The following is an 18,064-nucleotide window of genomic DNA, read 5'->3' as shown; positions in this document are numbered from 1 at the left end:
CAAATTGAATATATTTTTCAGAACGATGCGCAAACAAGTCAGGATATGCTGTATAGAAGCTTTTAAAACATATTACACACTCACTACCGCAGTGGGGAAGTATGTGCCGTGTTCTGGGTGCATCGATATTCAGAAACAACTAATGATTGTTTCAGGATCTCGTTTTGACATTGCGGGAGATTATATTACAGTTGTTCAGATTTTAGTAACAATGGCGACGTTTGTGCTGTCTTTTTTACACCGGATGCCATTCCTGACGCAACTCTCTGCATTTATCCGGGCTTGAGAGCGGCACAAGGGAGAAACTGGCAATGCTACGTTAGCTCCTGCTAACCGCATCACCCATGAGGCTGCATTAGGAGTAAAACGTGTGTGTAAATGAGAAGGTTTCAGGGGAAACAGTGAGGCTGCAAGGAATAGACGTGAAGAAGGTAGAGGACTTCAGGTACCTCAGGTCAACAGTGCAGAGTGATGGAGAGAATGTTGAAAGGAGGTGAAGAATCGTGTGCAGGCAGGCTGGAGGAAAGCATCAGGTGTGCTCTGTGATAGGAGAGTGTCAGCGAGGATGAAGGGGAAGGTCTACAAGACAGTGGTGAGGACAGCCATGATGGACGGCTTAGAGACAGTGTCTCTAAGGAAGAGACAGGAGGCGGAGCTAGAAGTGAAGCTAGGAGTGAACAGGATAGGATTAGATATGAGCCAATAAGAGGGACAGCGAATGTTAGACGTTTTGGAGATAAGATCAGAGGGACCAGACTTCAAAGATACTGGTTAATCAAGCTATTTGCTGCCAGTCCAACAGCGGTGATGGAAACTGACAGGCTGAAATCGGTCCCACGCTTTTCAATGAAACTTTGTGAATCACTTCATTTGTCAATGAAGTGATTGACAAAAAAAAACCCTGCCTTATAATATAATAAATATACAATAACTCACTGAAGGAGAAAACAGCCGAACATTTCATGTTGTCATCAATACAACTGAACAATAACGTTCAAACGGTATTAGAGTTGACTTCTGAACATTAATATAATGCGTAATGCAGTATTAGTCACTTTAACAAGTATTTCTGCGCGTGTTTTAGCCACATTGTAAATGTATGCCTCCCTTCCTTAGTAGATAAAGTGACTGCTCGCCGTCTCCTCCGTTACGCACTGGCTTTTACCTGAGAGCGCTGGGCGCTCCGTCGCCAGTGGGGGGTGTGGGGGGGGAGTTATTCTGGAAGTTCGGCGTGGCCACTCTGCGTCTCCGTGGATCGTCTGGGGTAGATGCGACTACTGTTGGCGGATGAGGGCGCTTCACCGCCATTTGAAACGCGCACTGGGTGAGACGCAGCGAGGACGAAACAGGCAACAGAAAAGCTGCAGTTCTGATCGGACAGATCTCAAAGCAGGACTTTCCGTGCGTGTCCGCGCGCTCTCGTCTCGCTGGAACGTCAGATGACCAACTTGTGAAAAGTCGATCTTCTCCGTCCTCGCGCTTTTACGGAGACTTCGTACCGGGTAAGTGCGCTCATGTTTTGTAAAGTGCATACTCTTTCTTGACAGAACTCCGCGGTTTAGACGCAACCTGGGGGGGGGGGGGGGGGGGTGATCACTGAAACTGCGTGATTGCATGCTGGACTATTATATTACATTGCAGGCTGCGCGCTGCACACAAAGTGTTAGTGCGCGTAAAGCCTGTTGCTCGACGTCAAACTTCCAGAGACTCGAGGCTGACTGAATGCGTGCAGCAAGTCCGGGTAGTAAAACTCGGGAGAACTGCTTATTCCACGCAGTAATGTGAAGTATTGTTGCTCTCTGTGGCGTGTTTGTCAGTCGGTCAATATTTCTTGCTTGCTTTTATTACTATGGACGACATGACGAGTGCAGCTGCTTAAAAAAAATGTTTTTTATGATTATTGTAGTCGATTTTGCATGTACGGAATAAACACTTGTGTTTATTCCGTACATGCAAAATAATTATTATTAGGTCAGTATTTATGTTACTATGAAAACAGAAAAGTTGCAGGCATCCTTTTTTCTGGTCGGATTTGAAACCAGATCAGGTTTTTTTTAATATATAAAACCAATGACAGAATTTGCTTCCAAAGCGTTAGCTTCCCCCCCCCCTGATTTATATTATTGATCTCTTAACTTTACAGCAGTGCTCCCCTCACATCCCTCCTCTGCGGTGGCTTCAGATCAATTACTATTCTTTTATATAGCATTTGATCTACAACCTTATGAATGTGGTAAATCACGAGAACCGAAATCCGGATTAGTCCACATGTGACTACTCAATTCCGATTAGTTTGAAATTATTAACAGATTTTTGTGGGCAGAATGTCACGTGACCGCTTTGGTTCTGTGACAAAGTGCTGCACGCCTCTGCGAACACAGTCACTTGTGGGGAATGCTGCAAAGCAGAGCTTCCACTAAGACCCTAATTTCAGATCTGAACCGCGCACACACCTTTTTGTCAATGCAGGACTCTTTTCCTTGCACTTTCTTGTTTCATGCGTGTATACTTGTCTCACAAGTGTATACTTGTCTCACAAGTATACACATCTGTCGGCACAAGTAGTTATTCTTTCGTTCGCTTGCTCCCCACTGTTTGGAGGGTTTGCAGATGTGTTGCTGATCTGCTTCCAGCACAGGCTCTTCTCATGCCAGCGTGCTGACTCGGAGTTTTCCACTCTCGCTTATGAAATAAGAGTCAGAGACACTGGAGCCATCTAGTAGCCAGATCTGAATGCCTGAAAGCATACACACGTGCACACAGGATAAAAATGCAACCTGTTTCTACACGCAAAGCCTCTCCAGCAACACACACACACAGATGCAAACGCTAGATTAATGTGCATAAAAGCAACTGTCAAATGCCCCTTAGCAGCAGCGGGTGGAGCTGCTCTGACTCTGTGTACTCTTCCTCACCATCTCTGATGTAACATGCTGACTCATGTCGAAGTCTGCATTATGTTTACTCTGATATACTGTTGATTTTACAGAAGATATTTGAGGCTAAGGGGCGGGTAAGAGGCATGAATCTATTTGCATAATTCTTGTGTAATTATTGAGATGCCTAACTGACGGACATTGGACACATTTTTGCAAACGTACTCAATCATTTTGAAATATTGTGTTGAAACAATAATTTTTTGTACTTTACCGTCTACAAGCATACAGCTTTTCAGAGGGCTCAGTAGTTTTCACGTTGTTGCTTTAAGATTGCAATGACAGATAGGCGTCAGGCAAAGTGAACACAAAAACACTACCAAAGAATGAACAGAAATAACTATGGGGCCGACTGGAATCCGGAACTTGAAACAACAACAACAACAAAACACAGCCTAAAACCAGGATAAGGATAACAATACTAAAAATTGATGGGCTGGTGCTGAAATCGGGAGAAACACAGCCAAAATAAAGTAAACCGAAGCACAGGTGAGTACGGACAACCTGGAAAAGGCCAATAACGATGTGATGGGATCATATGGTAATTTAAGATGGGATAAGCACTTTTAGATTTAACCATCAGGGTATTTGCAGCATTAGACTGCAATGAACGAGGCATTACAGAAAAAAAAGGTTCATAATGCAGAGTAGACAGTGAGCGAGTGAAAGGCATGAAAGATCAGGAATGCACTCACTAATGGTTCAAGCTAAATTAAAAGCTTGGATTCTTCCTTCAGGCACTGATAAGGTGCATTTACAGCGTCAGCCTCACTCCTGAGGTTCAAACTAATTGGAATGAGCATTGCGAAGATACTGGAAGAAAACGAAAGAGAAAAAAAACATCTCAGTTTTTAAAAAGTCAAATAGGTGGTTAGGCTCAAAAGGAAAATCACACTCTTTTTGTGATAATTTTTTGCCGCAGATTGTAGCAGCAGTAAAATGCATGACCCAAACGAATCCATGCTTCTCTGCTGCAACTAGACTAACATGATTATGTGACCTTTCACCCCATACACTTTTTTTGTTTAGCTCCACCCTTTTATCCTCACCTCTAGTCCTACCCCCCCCCCTCTATCTTGTTTGCTTTTGAACAAACATATTATTAGAGACTAGAGGAAACAAGGCAGCATGGAAGAGCAATGAAGGGCCAAGGTATATATATGTATGTGTGTGCCTGTGTGAAATTTAGAGCAGAGGTAGGGTGGGGGGGGGGGGGCTGGCGTTGACCACAGAGGCTTTAAATGTTTACCAAGAGACCCCAGGGGGCCTGGGCTGACCCTCCCTCTATGCTGATTGGCTTATGTCACCTTCCTGTGAGTGTAACAGCTTGTAAAGAATGAGAGGACAGGGATGGGAGGAAGTAATCAAGATGAAAGTGCAAACCTTGCCACAACTTTAAAATGGGGGGTGGGGGGGGGGGGCAATGTTAGGGTAACATGAGGCCACATATTGGCGGTGATGTTAGGCGTCTTTTACGGTTAGCTTTTCAACTGATTGAAAATGTTTGAAGAAAAGACTATGGGGAAAAAAACCAACAACTTCAAACCCTGTCCGAGTTACAAAGACGGCTGGTTTGAAAGTGCTCATCTGAGGGTTATTAAGATAATTAAAAATAATGGTGCTTCAGCTTTTGTAGAGGGAGAAAAGCTAGGACTTTTGATGGATTTCGAATCTTGGGACTGAGACAGAAAGGGTCAGAGGAAATCCAAGGAAACAAGGGCAGAACATGTCACTTGCAGAAAACGAGCAATAATTGATTTAATGGATAATTTTAGTCAAGTCAGACGAGCCTACTGTTTGACGGCTCTCTGCCAATAAGCCTTTCATTGTGTAACGTTGCTTTAAGGAAAACTACATTAGGTTGTTTTTGTGGCAATCAAACTTAAGAAAGGATGACATCTGCAGCAAACCTAATCCAAAGTAAACAGACGGCAGCTGTTCTTATTGGAAGCAGGTGACGGTGTTAAACGAACAGCCATGTGAACTTTGCCCAGACATTTTCTTGCAACGCTCTTCCTAAAGGTGGCTGCCTTTGTGTGGCTGCTTTGTGCTTGTGAAAGTTGCAGTTCTGGAAGACATTCTTTTTTTTTTTTTGCTTACTATTCCTAGTGACCAAACATCTTTTCCCCACAAGACACAAAAGAATCCAGTGTGCTGCTGCACACTATAGTTAAACGGGTTGAAGGTCCTCAGATTGCGCCAGATCTGAGGGAAATGGTGCCAGCGTTTCCCTCAGAAACATAGCCTCTACATTTGGGGTTGTTGGGAGAGTTGTTGTGGAGACAACGCTGTAAATAGCCAAAGGGTGCAGACAGAAAGTTAAGCCTATATTTAGAAGTAGGTCTTTACTGCTAGAACTTGTCCACCAACACTACCTTATAGACTGCAAAAGATTATGTCGCAAACCACATACACTTTAAAACAATATTGCCACAAGGTGAGCTGAGACTTTGGACACAGGTGTTGGAGACCGCAAACAGACAGGATCAATTCGCTATTTATTTGGAGTAACATGCCTAAACCACAGAAACAATGACTCAACAAAGAGGACTCATAAAAGTTGAACTGAAAAAGTTGAATGGAAAATAGAACTGAAAACCGATGGGGTGGATAATGGTTAAAGCCCAGGGGGAAGAAAATGAGGTGTTGAAACAAGGATGGTGAAGACGGGACAGGGCTGACATGGCTAATGCAAGGCTAGTGATCGGGACCAGGATGGTGAGGGGAGGGAGACCAGAGGCTCACGAAAAGCACCGGCGATCACAATGAGGGAACAGCCATCGCATGACACATCTTTTTTTGTTGTAGATAAGGTTGATGGGCCTGGATTGGATTTGCAGACAGATCATATATACACAGAAAAAGATGTGTCGAACTTTATTCTTACAAATACTGCAGGATCAACCAAACGTGATCAATAATGACGCCCTGTTCTTTGTCAGATCTAACAAACTGCAGCTAAAAGAATAATTCACAAATCTCAATCGGTCCTCCTCGTGGGGGGAAAGAGCGAAAGAACGAGCAAAGGAGGCAGCGAGATGTGAAAGAAGGAGGGTTTTCATCATGGAATCAAACTGGTAATAATGTCTCCCTCGCTCATTCTGTCTTTGGTCCCTCTCCCCAGCATCATGGCTGCCCCATCGCCCTCCAGGCTTGTGCTCCTCCTGATTTCCTCGCTGGGTTGGTTGTCTACCCCTGGATTTGCATTTCTGATGAACTGGGACCAGATGACAACGACAGGTGATTTTTCTGCTTTACGTCAGGGCAAGGAAGCAGAAGGAATCGATCGAGACAAATAATTCTTCCGTTTATCAGCCCCTCTACTTGGAGCTCATCAAACATTAACAAATGCGATTCAGGTTCTTTGCTCGACACGCTGTTGACACTTGTTATCACATCTTATGTCAGACATCTGTTGCAGAATGCTGTGTTTACTCAGATATATGTAGAAATGTTCGCTATTGAGCAAACGCCACATTTTCCTGGTTTGGCTGGTAAAACAGGATGGTGATCAATAGAGCTAAGGTAAATATGTGGTGACGTCTTCTCTGTCAAAGTCCAGGGACAGGATGTCGCAGGATGTTCAGCCAGCTAATCCACCTGTCACTGAACTGTCATGAGGGAAAAGAAGATAAAATTCTACTTTGATTTGCAACTCAAAATTGTTTTTGATGTGCTGTAGATTGGCAAAATAGGAATTAAAATGCTGAGATTTAGCATCTTCCTCTCTAGCGGGTGAAGCCGCTCCTGCTGGAGATGGGTTAACGTGTGCAGCCCTGCAACCTTAGCCACAGGACTCATTTAAAGGTCCCATATTATTCCCTTTTTCCACAAGTCAACGGAGTTCCCAGACACTTGTATGAAATATCTGTGACAGTCTTTGGTCAAAATAGCAAACAGATGCTGCAGGACAGCGTCCCTCATTTCTGTCTCAAACAGCTCTGTCAGAAAAGCCTCTGAAAACAAAAGCCTCTTTGTGGTCGATTGCCCAGACTCCTGCATTCAAAAAATGGACTGGTCATGAAATAATAAAACAAAAGCTTCACCAACAATTAGTTGGCTAAGTCGAGTTTTCGGGAAAATCGATGTGGCACTGAATCTTCAGAGCGGCGGTTAAATGAAAGTGTTTCACGGAGCGACCGCGCTGTTCTTTCACCGCTGCGGTTTCTCATTTTACATTCATTTTGGCCTTTTCAAATGAAAATAATTATAGTGCTGGTACAGAAGCAGCCAAAAATACTTATGCTGTTAATCAACCTTTCTCCTGTTTGTTGTTCGAGAGTGTCAAAGTAGATCCGTGTCAACATTGTAAGTGGATTAAGCAGTCATGGTTAACGTTGGCATTAAGATCAGCAGTTACTGACGAAGCTGTGTAGCTTCGGTTTTTGAACAATATTATGGACCGTATTATGTTCGACCACCAAGGTTCCACTCTATTTGTATAGTGATGACAACAATAGGCTGGATATCAGAAAGGTATTGTGAGTGACTTCTTCATTGCTATTGTCTTCTTTGCAAAGCTGAACAGCCCTGAACCCAAGGACAAAGCGCTGCTGGAGCGGTGACTAATTTACCAGTCAACCACAGCGCAGAACACACACAACCCCCATTAACTGCTGACTCAGGTAGCCTTTTTGCACATTGATAATGGCTGTGTTTGAGTGATGGCTGTAGAGTCGCTTACTTGTGTATTCACTGATGAATGCGGCAAGCCAGCTGCCCACGCATACATCCCGGCTGGACCTACAGGGCCGTGTGTGCAGTCACAGGGTATGTTTGTGTCTTTATAAAACCAATGTGTCTGCATTGCACAGTGAATTGATAAGTAAAGCATGCAAGTTCCATGTCTTTTCCCCTTTTGACGTTGTATTTGCTCACAAAGTGTGTATCTCTTGGTGATACGTTCTGAGACAGGCAAACCATCGGATACTCTGACTGGCACGGTTTCCTCAGTATTCCCTGTCAGGCATAATTGGTAGGGGATCAAAAATGTTTTTCATGTCATGGAACCCCAACAAGAGAGTTTTCCTCATTCAGTCTTTGCACTCAGTCTCAGGTTACTATAAACTACAACAAATCACAATAGCTAATTCGGTATCTTTTCTTGTTCCAACTTCAAAACATTTTGGATCATAAAAAAGATCCTTTCACTTCTTTTGCTTGGGATCACTGTTGGTTCCTGTTCCAACCATGGCATCATGGCAGTCCAGCCCTGGCTTTCTTCATCACAAAGGAGCGACTGATAACATAAGCAAATACAAAACAGTCTGTGCCTTTTTAACCTTTCCACTGTATAAACCCCAGGCCTGACACTGGCTTTCCACTCTGCAATGGGCTCTTTGTACGTTTAGCGGAAACATTTCTCTAATTTCTCGCATCTAATTGGTTGCATATATCATTCAAACTTGCAGTGCATGTTGTCCTTGGTCAACATTGTCCTCTTAGTCTTGTTAAAGCCGTTTGGCTGTTCTATCTCAGGACTCAGCAGAATCCACCAGAAATGCTGTGGGTAATTCTGGGCCTGTAGTATTTTAGGCCTGTTGTAGCACCAGCCGCATAACAAGCCAAGAGCAGAAGTTTGGAGTCACTCCTATGTATTTTAAGGCTTACCAGAGCGATCATAGCCTGCGGTAGTTTGTTTGTCTTCATTTGTCCTCAAACAGGCACACTTTCAGTTCTTCCCTCAAGCTTTCCTGAGCGTCTGACTGCACGTCTGAAGGCCCATAGATTGATCGTGTTTTTGGCCACAGAGGTGGGAACCAGCGGTAAAGTGCTGAGGTTTCCATTTGGCAGCCACATCTGCTTCTAAGACAAACAGTGGGCGTATTTGCTCTGAGCAGCAAAGTTGGTGCCTTGTGTGAGCTATGATGTCTCACGTTAAGGATAGTTCAACCTTTTTAAGTGGTTGTTTGGTGCTCTAATCCATGTTCAATATATAACCAGTGTAGAACCTACAGTAAATGGTTGACATGCCTCCAGATTGGAGTGCTGGAAAACCGGTGCAGGAATAAAAAAAAAGACCCACATAAAACAATTATTTTAAGCAGCATTCACACGCTGTCCATGCTGTCAAGCCAGACACCCCAGAAATAATTTGACATAACTAAGCTGATGTCATAAACTGTAATTGCATTAGAGGAGCTTAACATCATTAGCTCGCTCTGGCAATAGTCCCTTGCTGTGACCTAAGAATGCTGTTAGATTTCAAAGTGGTGAACGGAGTCATGGGGATGGGATGGACTGAGCCATTGTCATTCTGTGATCCAGAACAGGGAAGAAACACCACAGGACCCATTGTGTAACTGGGAGGAAAGGCAGAACACATTCAGACAACTGGACAATGGCACTTTGAAAATCTTTGTCGGTTTATCTTTTGAAGGCACAAGCTCTCGTGTGTTACCAGTTATTTATATAACTTGTTTCCACTCCCTTGTTTGTACTGTATCATGTTGCAGTATCTCACCTTTCTCACCATCATTTCTGGCTCTGTCTGTGCCACATGACCTGCTGACTTGATCTTTAGTCTCCACTATGAAGCTCTGATTAAAGGTTTTAATCTTCTTATCTTCAGTCTAGTTTTTGTTAATTTCTCCACATGTAAATAAATGCATGTAAACAGTCTTGGTGCTGCAGATCATTTGGGATGGGTGCTGCAAAGGCAGTCAAACGTTGCTGCCTAAGATTACCTATTAAAAAAAAGAACGTAATAAATGTTCACAAGAAGTATTTGCCTCCTATATAGACATGAACCAAGCCTGAGCTGTTGATTTGTGTGATAGTATTACCATGAAGATGCGTTTTACTCTACACGTTGGGATGAATACGTGGCAATCGAGCATTCAGTGTCTTTTTATTGCGTTTCCTTTGTCAGCAGGCAGAGTACAAGTTAGTTGAGAGAAGTGCTCAGGGACATCAGGTTCTACTGTTAAGCATCCCGGTGTGTGTGTGTGTGCTCTCACCCAACACAGGGCAATCAAGTCAAATCAAATCCATTATGTGCTGCACCCTAGATGAAGAGACACTCAGAGTTCACGTTAGGTGTGTTTATGTGTCTCTGTTCTTCTGTATTTATCTGTGATATGGAACACCATGGTAACGCAAGCAAAAAATAAGATAAAAAAACCACTCCCTGAATTCTGCACAGCACTCTTGAACTGGACTCGCAGTCCGAAAGTAACAGATAATCACTTATGTAATCCTCTAAAAGCAAAATCAGTCAATCAATCAATCAAAGTGCTTTACACTCAGGAAAATCAGCAATTGATGTGAAATCTTCCTCCGTCCAGACGGCACTCCAGCAGCAGGGGCCTTCTGCACTAATAGAAGACAGGAAATACCACGCATCGTGTAATGGGTAGTCAAGTAAAGGATACGAGTGACAACATTCTTCATGTAGGATGAGGGAAGGAAATGTCTATTTATGGAATTGTATGTTTTTTTTTAACAATTTTGTGTGCGTCTGATTTTAACACACCCTCTGATGTAGAACTGCAACGGCTGTGAAAGGTCCCCTTTCTCTACGGAAGATTCAGAGTAGTGTGCACCATTCAACCTTTCGTCTTCCCAGCTATTTCTGTGCTGAACTGAGCTGGTTGTTACAAATGGTAACACATCAGGGACACTTCCTTCTACCCAACAGGGAGAACTGACTTTGTGTCTGATCTTAAGATCCTTTAGCTTGTATAAAAAGAACCTGAACAGACCCACCGTTGAACCCTGAGGGAGTGGCTTGTGTGTGAAGACAGCATATTCTGAGATGTGTCAATATTTGTCAGCTGAAAGAGTCTTTTTTCTTCTTCTTTACATCCCCTCCCTGCTTTTAGCAGCCTTTTGAAGCATTATTAACATCAGTGTTAACTTACTGTCAGCTGTACTCTAGTGGATTTAAACCTAAATAACTGAGGCGCACGTGTCCCACCCGAACCAACACTTTATTTAAATGAGGAAAACGGAGTTGTAATCTTTTCAAATTGAACTTTTCAGGTCGAAATATTGCAGGTAGTTCACAGTACAATAAATGTAAAAAATCTGCTTGTCCCCCCCCCCCCTTGTGTGATCGAGTATTACACCCCCGGAAGGCTCAGCTTGAGGCAGACATAATGGTCTCCCAGCTGCTAGGTGTGGACCAGCGATGACCCTCAGCTGCACACGAAGCCCACAAGGCCCAACAGATGCATCTAAACATTTCAGGGCGTGACCACACATAAACAAACACACGATTAGATTGCTTCTTCTCGCCAAAGGCTCTCAGTTGCTGATCATTGCAGTGGCAGGTAAAGCCTAGATCCAGCTTCCACCAGTTAAACTGGATACATTAGAGTGCGTCTACAGATAAGGGAGCAAGGCCTTGCGACAACATTACCAGCCTATGCACGACAGGCAATCAATATCTAGCTGTCAGTGGCATAGGAATGCAATGAATTATGAAGTTTCACTGCTGTCAAATAGAAAGCAGAAAAAGTAATTAAAGTAATGTTGTTGCCCCCCCCCCCCCCCCATTTGAATAAATGATGAGTATTTTCAGACTGCTCTGCTGCATTCTGGGCGTATTTGTGTTTTGTTGTGGTTAGATGTGTGTTCACGCTGCTGTTGTGCTTTCTCTTTTTACAGTGAGGTGGAGCAGCAGTCAGTGAGTCAGTGCAGGGATTACAAGTGTTCCTATTGTATATAAATGCAAGGCTTGCCTAGCCTATGACCGAGCCTCGCTACGTTTGCAGAGCGTCGCTCCGGCACGTCTTTAAATCCCTGCTCTGTGTTGTGAAGCATCTTTATGTTCTGGGTCTTTGTGAGATTTATGCTGCAGACACCGCTGGAGGAGAGCAGGTGGAGAAGAAATCAATGATAACTGCAGCTGCTTATTTATGGTTGCACCAAACTCTGGAACTCTCAGCTAGATGAGAAATTGGCCTCTGACAGGAGAGCGAGGGGGGGAGGGGGGCGATCTGTAATGAGGAGTGGCAGGCTGCCCGGAGGGAGGCAGAAAAGGGCTGAGTCAGGGCCTCGGGGTGGGGCTAACTAAGGCATGGTGACTGATGTGCCAGCCTTTCCAAGTCGTATATTTATTTGTTTCACAGCTTCACAGACGACTAAAGTCAATTTTAGATGAACGGAAGCTCTCGACTTTAGATAAGTCTCATCTCCTGGAAGCTGAAATTCTTGGCCTCACTGATTCCAGAGCTGTGTGTTTGGTTTATGGCAGCTTGCAGACTTAAAATAAATCAGTGTAATGAGTTGCACAGAGACACGCATGCTTGTGTCGGTAAGGTAAAGTACTTCAAACTGCATGAGTACATCAGATGCAGATAAGTATGACGAGAAGACAGTGCACAGCACTGCAAGCGCTCAACTGGCACATATTATTGATGGGAAACAGATAGTTGATCGAGTTATTATGCATTACATTCCTATCTTAACGAATTGCAGTTTCCTGCTCGTAATACTGCTACTATTGTGAAAAACTGTCTGCTATTTGAATCGTTTATCAGAAGAAATGCTGATGCGAGTGGGGGTTCATTGTGATATCGCTTCGATAAATCGAAGTGATCCGCGTTCTTCCATTTGCTCTCACCGTCTTTCAGCTCCCTCGGAACCTCACTTCACGCAGTGCCTATCGAGGGACCAGGCGACGTTCCGATGCTGGTGGAGCCCGGGCAACGTCACCGACCTGTCCGAGCCCGGAGCCCTCAGGGTGTTCTTCCTGAAGAAAGAGTGAGCGAGACATTACATTTCCATGCCAGCTTTGAAACGTTAAAAACCCGTAAGACTTTTCAGTGGGGTTTTATGCAACTACAGATGTCACTGCTGCAATCCTACGTGTCTCTATAGTTTGGCGAGATGTAAAGATCCACTGTCCAGCCTTTAGTTAGATAACAGTTATTTTCACTCCTAGTTTCCCAGCTGGCTTTGCCACTCAGTCTGACAGGGGCCATGTTCCATTGAGAAGGTGGCATTACTGTACATCTTCTGTTTTCCCAAGTGTGTGGTTCATGGGAAAAATCCTACACCCTTAATTTCTTCTTTTTCTCTCTCTCTCTTTCTTCCTTCATTATTTCCACCCATCAGCTCGCCCACCAGCAAATGGAGGGAGTGTCCAGAGTACATCCATTCAAGGAGGGAGTGCTTCTTCGATGTAAACCACACATCGGTTTGGGTTACCTATTGTATGCAGCTCCGCGGTCGGAACAACGTCACCTACTTCGGCGAGGACGACTGCTTCAGGTTGGAGAATATCGGTTAGTAACGAACATTTGGTTCTTATGTCCACTAAATTGGGGGAGGACTATCTCAGGTGGGCTCGTTGCTTGTGTTTCTTCCACATGTAGAAATTTCAGACAGCGAGAAGCATGCACTGTGAGATGACAGAAAAAAAGACACCATCTCTCCTGGGCCATCTGCACCCCATATTCAGTCATGTTTATTTATTCATTCTTCTGCACTTGATCAAGTGCATTGAAAGCTATTTATTTAGTTACAATGATAAGCTAAGCTTTGATTTAAATCTTTCATTCTGCTCCAATGGAACTCCCCCCCCCCCCCCCTCTTCCTGGCAGTGCGTCCTGACCCACCGGTGTCTCTTAACTGGACCCTTCTGAATATAAGTCCCTCCGGGCTGAGTTATGATGTCATGGTCAGCTGGAAGCCGCCGCCCACTGCAGATGTTAGAACAGGCTGGATGCGTGTAGAGTATGAGATCCAGTACCGAGAGAGAAATGCCACCACAAGCTGGGAAGCAGTGAGTCTTTGTTCTTGTATTCATCCTAAATTCCCTGTTTGTGGTTTTATGCTCAAATGTACTTTGAAACGCGACAAAAACAGGTGCAAAAACGAATGCAAACAGTCGTGCCCCGTCTTTATAGTAAATCGTGGGTAGGTCAAACAGGCACGGTGCTGTGCTTCCATCCTCCTCCCTCTTGGACACTTGTTGTTAAAATGCAGCGTAGCCTTGTTGGCAAGGCAGCGGAAGCCCGAGCAAGGCCCTCTGGGAAAACACATCCCCTCTGAAGGAAGTGATGGGAGGGATCTGTAGGTCAGAGGCCATGGGACCTTGAACAGGCTCCATATTCACTCCTTCCCACTCTGACAAATTCAACCTTGGATCCTGTTATACAGCCCTTCACGATAACAGTATGTCCTCAGGATAATGGAACTATTACAATTTTTAAAAGGTTGTGCAAATACAAAATGTTAAAAAATGCTGTCTTGAGATGCGGTTCTGCTCCAGACAGCTTCAGTTGTCGTTGTTAACTTTATGATTCATTTTCTGATTAAAACATGACACAATTCCTTTTTTCTTTGTTTCACTCACTGTGTTTTTGCTCTCGCTCTCTCTCTCTCTCTCTCTTTTCAGTTGGAAATGCAGCCACACACCATGCAGACGATCTACGGCCTGCAAATAGGACTCGAGTATGAAGTGCACATTCACTGCAGGATGCTAGCGTTCACAAAGTTTGGAGAGTTCAGTGAATCCATCTTCATTCAGGTGACCGACGTTCCTAGCAAAGGTAAGATTCACGGCGGGCGAGTTCGAGCAATGTTTTGCTAATGCATCTACAGTCATGACAACGATGAGCTCTCTTTCATCTTGTTTTTCAGAGTCTGACTTTCCTTTCACACTGGTTCTTGCCTTTGGGGTTATGGGCATGATCATGCTCATCATACTCATTTTCGTCTCCCAACAGCACAGGTAGGAAAAAAGAATCCCTCATGCACATACACACTTCATATCCAAAACACATTCAACCTCCACTGTGCTAACGATGGCAGCATGAGTGTGAGAGGAGTTTTAGAAATGTCCACATTGTGCAGCTGCAGTGTTGCCTTTTTTTTCCACACACACACACACACACACGTACAACGAGAAAAGCAATCGGAGAGCGCATAAAGTATAACTACATTTTAAACGCAAAATGAAAAGTATGTGAGTCCGCCTCTCCTGAACTCCCTTCTCCTGCAGATTAATGATGATTCTGTTGCCACCAGTTCCTGCTCCGAAAATTAAAGGCATCGATTCAGACCTGTTGAAGGTGCGTTCAAGCTCGCTGTTGTTCTGCCTATTTTGGGATTTGTGTCTGATTTTTCTTATGTGAATATACAGTAATGTTTTTGACCCTGAGCTGTGTATTGGCTACACGTATGTGGTTCTCCGTCTGTATTTTTTCAGTATTAAATAAGCGAAAGTTGTCAAAACCGTTTTTTCTTTTTACTTCTTGCGTATTTATTTAAGAAAATAACAGCCTCTGTATTGTAATTTTGAAATCGCATAAATTGAATATCGTTCAGGCTTACACACACAAATGTGGTTTACTGCCTAAAAGTGAAATTATGAACAACAGTAATTCGTGCAAGCTGACATAAGGTATTGAGCATTGTTCGTCATCCCATAAAAAATGATTGTGCAGCATAAAGTCTTGTATAAAACGGATTTTTAAAATTACATTTCTATTTTAATTCAATGTTTATTAAACCACACGCAGCTAGGTATCCATATGAGTAAACTCTTATATAATTTGTATCAACTATGAAAAAAACGATAATAATTTGAAAGCAGGAGATCCTGCCTTGTGATGGTAAACAAGGACAGGAGGACCATTTTGTTGTGTGTGGGGGTGGGGGGAGTATTATTGACAGATAATGCTTGTTTGCTTTTAGCAAAACAAGAGAACAAACTCACCTCTTTACCTCAATCTGATAGGGAAAAAAATAATAACAGAGCTGCTGTTTCATGACAAAGTGAAACACAAAGGGTCTTGGATTTGCTACTGAAATGTCACAATATCGTAAAGAAAACATGCAAAGGCAGGAGTTTTGTTATTACATGATTTTGTGCATCCTAATGAGACACTTATCAATGTGTGCATTCTCAGAAGGGGAAGCTGAACGAAGTAAATTTCATCCTGAGTGGTGGAGACATACCGAGATATGCCCCGGATTTCTACCAGGACGAGCCGTGGGTGGAGTTCATCGAGGTGGATGCCGATGCTGGAGAGAAGGATGAGAACCAGGGCTCAGATACCCAGAGGCTACTGGGTCTGCCCCAACCTGTAAGCCGCCACCTTAACACGGGGTCCTCGGATGCTATCAGGTAATGTACCGATTCATATGTAAAAGCCATGTTTTCATGCTGCCAGATGGCTTCACAAATATGAATACTCATTCTTCCCCTCTTTATGCTCCTGATTATTTCTCCCCCCAGCTTCCCTAATGGTGACTCTGACCAGGCCAGTTGTCATGACCCAGATTTAGCAGACCAAGACACAATGATGTTGATGTCCACGCTGCTGCCAGGACAACCCGAGCTCAGAGACTCGTCCTTCGATTTTGCAGAAAGATCCCCATCTCCGGACGGAGGAAATGGACCCCTCATTCAAACCCAAACTGCAGGTCCCCAGACATGGGTCAACACAGACTTCTATGCCCAGGTCAGCAATGTGATGCCCTCTGGAGGTGTGGTACTGTCCCCTGGTCAGCAACTCAGAAGAGAGAGCACCTCGGCCACAGAGGAAGAAACGCAAAAGAAAGCAAAAGAGCCCACTGAGGAGAAGAAGAAGAAGAAGCAGAAGGAGTTACATTTTCAGCTGCTGGTCGTGGATCCGGAAGAAGGCAGCTACACCACGGAGAGCACCGTCCAGCAGATCAGCACTCCCCCTAGCGCCCCTATCCCTGGGGAGGGCTATCAAACTATCCACCCTGACCCAGTGGAGACCAAACCTACCGCCACGCCGGAGGATAACCAGTCGCCTTACGTTCTTCCTGACTTTCCCCAACCACAGCTTTTTGCCCCCGTTGCAGACTACACGGTAGTACAGGAGGTGGACAGTCAACACAGTCTGCTCCTCAACCCACCTCCCCACCAGTCCCCTCCTCCCTGCCAGCCACAGCACCCCCTTAAGACCCTACCTGCTATGCCTGTCGGGTACATCACCCCAGACCTGCTGGGGAACCTCTCGCCTTAAAACGACAATGCCAACGAGACCTTTAGGGTGGTAAGATTGTCCAGGATTTCCCCCTTGCCGTTCACAAATGCCCTTGTCTCCTTTTTATTCCTGCTGGAAACCAAATAACACACAGCACCCAGTGTGGGTGGGAAGAAACCGCATTTATTTTTGAGAATGTGCTGAAAGGGCGGGGTTGATTGTTGACTCTTTTTACAGCTTCTCCTTTCATGCTGTGAGCTGAAGGCAGCCAAATATAAGCACCGCAAGCCAATTGCACAGTTTGCCCTCCTTGTTGGCGCATTACACCTCTGATTGCGTTAAAGCGGGCAGTCAGGCTGTGAAATGTCGCCGTGTGATTGATTTGGGGAAGAAAAGCACATTGTGGTCCTATATTTCACACAGAGAAGAGCTTTGCTGCACAGTTGTGGCTTATTTTATATTTGTCTATTTCTTATTTCCATCATGTCAGCTTTTACGCATTTCACTAGTGATATATTTTTATACTGAAAAAAGCATTAATTGAAGGAGAAAAAGAAAAAAAAAAGCCCAACATGATATGATACTGGCATTGTGAGGTTCTCCTTTGTATTTCTGGCTTCATTTTCAAAATTATGTTTTTCATATTTTCATGAATTAGCAGACAAATGTGAATTAAATGTAACGTGATTTTTTTTTTATCTCTACAGCCGCAGTGGCTCTTATAGAGGGGGGGGGGGTCAGATTAAACATTGAGAACATTAAAATTAACAACACTTAACAGCAGTAAGGAAGGATCTATGAGATCCATTGGATGGAATCTGCTCAGTACAATCTGCAGTGTAGCATACTGAGCATCACCTACAGTGCCTTGCTCAAGGGAACAGAAGGGATGCGGATGCAGATGCATCGCCAGCAGTTCAGTGAAAACCAGGTATTCCATGTCATCCCAAAAGTACAACCCGGACTTCAAAGGTGATAAACTGTCACTTAATCTGAAAGCTTAATTATTAAACATTGTATTCTTTTCTTTTTTAAATGTTTTTGCAGGGAAATGAAACAATTAGAACGACTGTGAAAGTGTGCATCATTTGTAATTAGCCTACATTTTCTACCTGTTATCTGCCAAGTATTAACAATCTGTGCCTATAATAGTGCTACCAGCTTGTCATTTCTGTGCTAAAGAATTCTTATGTGCAGTAAGTATTAGGATTTTGA

The 18,064-nt window shown here is 43.9% G+C and overlaps 1 protein-coding gene across 1 annotated transcript; it reads left to right on the top strand.

Annotated features, from left to right (window-relative positions):
• The first annotated feature begins 6,055 nt into the window (after positions 1-6,055).
• LOC137914443 (growth hormone receptor-like) lies at positions 6,056-16,888 on the top strand. Its single transcript, XM_068757994.1, has 9 exons — positions 6,056-6,176; positions 12,515-12,644; positions 12,999-13,168; positions 13,487-13,668; positions 14,284-14,437; positions 14,529-14,619; positions 14,890-14,959; positions 15,800-16,017; positions 16,129-16,888. The coding sequence occupies exons 1-9, from the start codon at positions 6,065-6,067 to the stop codon at positions 16,886-16,888; spliced, it is 1,887 nt and encodes a 628-aa protein (XP_068614095.1). The 5' UTR covers positions 6,056-6,064.
• The last annotated feature ends 1,176 nt before the right edge of the window (positions 16,889-18,064 follow it).

The sequence above is a fragment of the Brachionichthys hirsutus genome, unplaced genomic scaffold (assembly GCF_040956055.1).
Source record: "Brachionichthys hirsutus isolate HB-005 unplaced genomic scaffold, CSIRO-AGI_Bhir_v1 contig_696, whole genome shotgun sequence".
NCBI classification, from domain to species: Eukaryota; Metazoa; Chordata; class Actinopteri; order Lophiiformes; family Brachionichthyidae; genus Brachionichthys; species Brachionichthys hirsutus.
Note: the sequence above shows the minus strand (reverse complement) of the source record. Positions and strands in the feature narration are given on the sequence as shown.

What these genes read in the sequence shown, in the direction of transcription:
- LOC137914443 (XM_068757994.1), top strand. Translation starts at nt 6,065, where the DNA reads ATGGCTGCCCCATCGCCCTCCAGGCTTGTGCTCCTCCTGATTTCCTCG. An exon ending in GTGTTCTTCCTGAAGAAAGA is followed by an intron (nt 12,645 to 12,998) that starts GTGAGCGAGACA and finishes TCCACCCATCAG; the next exon opens with CTCGCCCACCAGCAAATGGA. An exon ending in GGGTCCTCGGATGCTATCAG is followed by an intron (nt 16,018 to 16,128) that starts GTAATGTACCGA and finishes TTCTCCCCCCAG; the next exon opens with CTTCCCTAATGGTGACTCTG.